The 5,450-nt window shown below is 47.4% G+C and overlaps 1 protein-coding gene across 1 annotated transcript; it reads left to right on the forward strand.

Annotated features, from left to right (window-relative positions):
- The first annotated feature begins 3,646 nt into the window (after positions 1 to 3,646).
- LOC123041936 (probable xyloglucan endotransglucosylase/hydrolase protein 25) lies at positions 3,647 to 4,944 on the forward strand. Its single transcript, XM_044464483.1, has 3 exons — positions 3,647 to 3,964; positions 4,063 to 4,262; positions 4,351 to 4,944. The coding sequence occupies exons 1-3, from the start codon at positions 3,677 to 3,679 to the stop codon at positions 4,772 to 4,774; spliced, it is 912 nt and encodes a 303-aa protein (XP_044320418.1). The 5' UTR covers positions 3,647 to 3,676; the 3' UTR covers positions 4,775 to 4,944.
- The last annotated feature ends 506 nt before the right edge of the window (positions 4,945 to 5,450 follow it).

Here is a 5,450-nt window from a genome sequence, read left to right on the forward strand (position 1 = left end):
TAAATAAACATTAAGTTCTCTCGTTTTTCCTTTGCCTTGGTCGCGCTGCACAACGTAAAATGAATTATGCCCCCGGACGAAGGGAGTACTCTAGTTTGGAGTCTTGAACCAATACGTACATGTTAATTACTCGCAACACAATGCGCTTTGTTAACCCTAATTAATGCCAACCATGCAAAAAAAAAACCCTAATTAATGCCGGCCAAGATCATACTCCGAGGAGAACACGGCCTTTGAGACCAAAGCGGCTCATGAACACATGGTCATCGCAGCTCATGGCTCTCGTGTTTAATTTTGAACGCGCTTCAACCCATGAGGTGGTATAGTACTTACTGCAGGCGCTGCTGCGTCCGAAAACCGGGCACACCTCTTCTTCCACTGTCCGGCAGCTCGTGCCATTTGGGATGCCATTGATCTACATCCTTGCTCTGCCCTCCTTTGCAGATCTCTGGGTCTCCCATGGGCACCCGGGTCTCCTCGAGTCAGTGTGGCCTCTCATTCTTTTTCTTATCATTTGGAAAATTTGGAACGCTCGTAATGTTAAAACTTTTAGGGATTTAGATGTCTCACCCCATGGATGTTACTAGGGGCATCATTGCGGATCTCACATTGTGGTCTCATCGCCTTAAGAAGGTGGGGGACAAAGTTCACGCCGGCCTGTGCCGGGACTACTTTACTTCTCGCCTTGTCTAGGTTGTAACAAAATATTTTTGAAATATATTCAGGTAGGTAGCCCTTCCCCCCCCCCCCCCCCCCCCCCCGACAGTTTCAAAAAAAAAACTATTAAGGTTGGTTTTGCGCAGAACACCTGCTATACATGCTTGTTACAGTAAGCTCTAATCTATCATTTGGCTCGGTTGACATGATTCTCCACAGCTCGGTCCCACTTTGTAAGTCTGCCTATAGTGGGAGTAACTTGAGGAGTAACATAAGCTCCAACTCAACAAAATTGCCTATGTTGCATCGAGTTAATGAGACGAGAGGCACATTGAGTAATTTAACTTGTTACTGTAACATCACATATCCCAGTACAATATGAGTCTATAACCTAATAAAGGAAGTTGAGTCCCGCTTCGATACAACCCCCCTCTAAAACATATAAAGGGTAGTACAGACATTTCACATATCGTATCCCACTGTTGTATGTATGAGGGGTTGTCTGCCGTGATGTATACGTCGTATGCTAGTTCATTTGGAGAGCCCAACTCTGTGCTAACAGACGCCCCCAACGCGTCCTGGGCTGGACCCATTATTATTTTCTTTAACATTCTCGTGTCCTGGGCTCGCTCATTAATATTTTCCTTAATATTCAAAAAAACTATTAAGGTTGGTTTTGCGCAGAACACCTGCTATACATGCTTGTTACAGTAAGCTCTAATCTATCATTTGACTCGGTTGACATGATTCTTCACAGCTCGGTCCCACTTTGTAAGTCTGGCTATAGTGGGAGTAACTTGAGGAGTAACATAAGCTCTAACTCAACAAAATTGCCTATGCTGCATCGAGTTAATGAGAAGAGAGGCACATTGAGTAATTTAACTTGTTATCGTACCATCACATATCCCAATACAATATGAGTCTATAACCTAATAAAGGAAGTTGTTGCATGACACCACACTGATTCCAGCTGGAAGCATTTTTTTTAGGATTTCCCACTGTTTCACTACAAGTCCAATACACAGCATCGTTTGCTGCTGGGCTGGCCCAGTTTACTACTCCCTATTGGGTACGGTCTGGGTGACGTATTTTGTTAAAGGACCATCCTACCCTTTCTTACGAAGGGGTATGAGTAAATCTGGTCCGTCAATGTGTTTAAGGGGGTTGTACCGAAGAAGTGAAGGAAGTTTTGCATGACACCACACTTTATATACACACAACGAAGGTAGTAACATAGCCTAGAATAATGTGTATGTTCTCTTGAAGTTACTCTCCACTATAGCTAGTCTAATAAGTGCACATATGGCAATTATAAAAACTAACCATATTAGTTGGCCAACTAAAACTACCGATTGATGAAGTTGATCTTTGGTTGAGAATGGCAGAGCTAAACGTCCCATGTATCAGGGGCACCAAACCAACGACTTGATCTTGGTCCCACCTCCCTAGCACATAGTATAAAAGGAAAATGACCCCTCCTATTGAAAATTAACAATCTTACACGGGAGGCCAAGTCCTTCTCTAACACCAGATTCTAATAAGGTTCTAAAGGAGATGAAGGTCGTTTACCATCGTCAGCCACCACATGGTGCCAACGGTAACCCTACTGCCGTCTACATCTCCGCTGCCCACCCTGACACCTACAGACATGGGTCTCCTTCTAATGGCCTGAGTTGAATCTGGTCAATATCCACTACCACACTATTTATATGTTCCAATCACGAGATTAAGATCATGTTCATATTAATTCTAAAGATTTATGCTAACACAAATACATACCAAAATCTGGTGCAAATGAGTTGCAATTGCCCCAGATCAATACTTGGTACATGTATGATCCAATTGACCAAATTCACAAGATTTTCAAAATGTAAAATTTTGAAACAACATGTACCCATTGGCTATTGAATTCTGGAATTCAAATTTTTTGTTTGAATTTTAAGGTTCAGAAAATGGATAAGTAATAAGAAAATCATACATGTACCCAACACTGGTCTTGAAAATTTTGAGCTCATCTCGGTTGGTTGACTTATGCAATCTTTTTTCTGTCATGCGTGTACTTACAGGTGGGGCCAATCCATCAGAATTCATCTCAACCGAATCAAATGATGGATTCGAGCTAACTGCAGTGAATCACACCAATAAATGGTAATTTATGCAACAAACCTCTAGAACCTGTAGTTGGTCGTCTCGGGGATCTTCAACGCCGACCCTCAACCACCCTCAACCGTCCGGACCATAAGGTCCGGACGTGTTTTGTTATTCAACGCGATCCTGCATTGGTCCGTTCGACGGCCCAAACGCAAAAATAATAATTCATAAACCGGAGACATACTAGGGAAGGGGGTTGCGCCCGTCCGAACCGTTGCCATGTCCGCTTTTGACTAATCTGGCCCATCAAAAACCTTTTTCCCGCGCCCGCATGCTTTCTAGCCAGAAGCCAGCTGCCTGCATTTGGCGCAGAGCGGATGCGACCACGGCGAGCGGTGAAATATATTTGCATCAGTATAACACATCAGTAGATGTTTTAAGTTTTTAACAGAACAACCAAGTTCAGCTACCCTCCGCCGCCCGCGATCTAACCGTCCATATTTCCAATGTCTGCTCTGCTCCAGTTCCATCGAACCCAGTCACAGATGCAGTATATTGAAGCCACAATGTGTGCCGCAGTTCACTCGTCGCCGGACACGTAACCGACACTTAAACCAGGTTGTCAACTTCTCGCATCTTTGCCCATCTTGCGTCGCCATTACTGACTGTGAACCCTCCAACATTTTCAATGCCTAGGTCTTCACTGAACGAGCAGCCAGCCCATGACCGAACTTGTTTACATCCTCCAAGAATTTAAAGGCGCCGCCGAGCTCGATGCGATCGATCCGGCGGCATCGATCCTCATGTGCATTGACCCCGGTAATCCTGCCGCACCTTCTCAGTCGAGTCTGCATATATCCTTCACTTGACCGTGCCCGGCCTCGCTGCCCCCGCACACTACAGTCACTCACTTCACTCCGCAGGAGCCATGGCGTTAGCTACGGAGGGCCTCCTAGCCAGCCTATCGGCTCTTGCGCTGATGATCGCCGCCTGGGCCTCTCCAGTGGCCGGTGGTCGCCCGGCGGACCAGCTACAGATACTGTGGGGGCAGACGCAAGTGCTCAACGACGGCAACGGCGACCAGACCATCGAGTTGATGCTGGACCACGCCATGGGGTCGGCCTTCAAGTCCAAGACCTCCTACCTCTTTGCCAGGATCGACGTGGACATCAAGCTCATCCCCAGGAACTCCGCCGGCACCGTCACCACCATATATGTAAGTGACCATGCCATGTCCATCGTCTCGTCATCCATGCACGGCATGCACGAGTTCCTCGCAAATTAATGGTATATACGTTGTGTGCTGTGGTGCAGATGATCTCGGAGAAGGACTGGAAGACCCACGACGAGATCGACCTCGAGTTCCTGGGCAACGCCACCGGCCAGCCCTACACCCTGCACACCAACATCTTCGCCAACGGCGAGGGCGGCAGGGAGGTGCAGTACCGTCTCTGGTTCGATCCCACCCAGGACTTCCACACCTACTCCATCGTCTGGAACACAGACGAGATCCTGTAAGCCTCACCTTAGTGTACACACCAGCATTCTGCTCGACATGTCTGAAACTCTGAATGCTAAGATATAATTGGTCTGTTTCTGCAGGATCCTGGTGGACGGCGTGCCGATCCGGCAGTTCAAGAACCACTGGGACGCCGGCGTGCCTTTCCCGGTGTACCAGCCGATGCGGCTGTTCGGGTGCTTGTGGAACGCCGACGACTGGGCGACCCAGGGTGGGCGCGTCAAGACGGACTGGTCGCAGGCGCCGTTCATCGCCTACTTCCGGAACTACACCGCCTCCGGATGCGCGCCCACCGCCGGCGGCTCGTGGGCGTGCGACCAGAACCCCTCCGGTTCCGGCTCCAGCTCCGGCTGGATGGACCGGGCACGGGGAGGAGGGCGGCTGGACGACGACGTGAAGCAGCAGCAGCAGCTGAGGGAGGTGCAGGGCAAGTACATGATCTACAACTACTGCACCGACGAAAAGAGGTTCCCCAATGGCTTCCCGAAGGAGTGTGGGCTGGCTTAGGAATTATTGTTACTACTAGGATCGATAGAAGTGATTCTGATGATGGAGCTGGGTGGGAGATGTGTCTTGGCAAGAACATTATTTCATTCTTTTTTTGGCTATTTATGAATGGCAATTCAGAGTTTGATTCATGGAGAGAAAAAAAATAAAAACAAAAGAAATAGCAACCATTTCTGGTCATTCGTACTACGATGCAGAGATTAATTATATATATACTGATTGCGTGAAGATTAAGGAAGTGTAAGCATCGTACTACTAACATAGAGCAAGCTGTTCCATAGAAACCAGTAAACAAAATTCAGCACCGATCGGGATTTGCATCCATGGGAGTAAAGACGCCGCTGCCTAGCTAGCCAGCACGATGCTTTCAAGTTCCGAGGCCAGTGTGATACTGATAATTTATCCAAGCGAAGGCTCTAAAGATGCCGCGATCTGCTTAGGTAGCACGATCCTTCCAAGCTGAACGTGGTACCCTCCGATCATATTAACTGTACCTCAAAAGGTATTTTTTTAAACGAGTCAAAAGATTTGTCATTCTCATTGATAGAGTTGCCCGGTTAATTAGAGAAAAACCGTAAAAGCCTAGATTATAACAAAAACCGTAAAAGCCTAGATTATAACACCCCACGGGACACACAAGGACAACCTGGCCACAAACACCAAACAATCGACCGAA

Source organism: Triticum aestivum, chromosome 2B (genome assembly GCF_018294505.1).
Source record: "Triticum aestivum cultivar Chinese Spring chromosome 2B, IWGSC CS RefSeq v2.1, whole genome shotgun sequence".
Taxonomy (NCBI): domain Eukaryota; kingdom Viridiplantae; phylum Streptophyta; class Magnoliopsida; order Poales; family Poaceae; genus Triticum; species Triticum aestivum.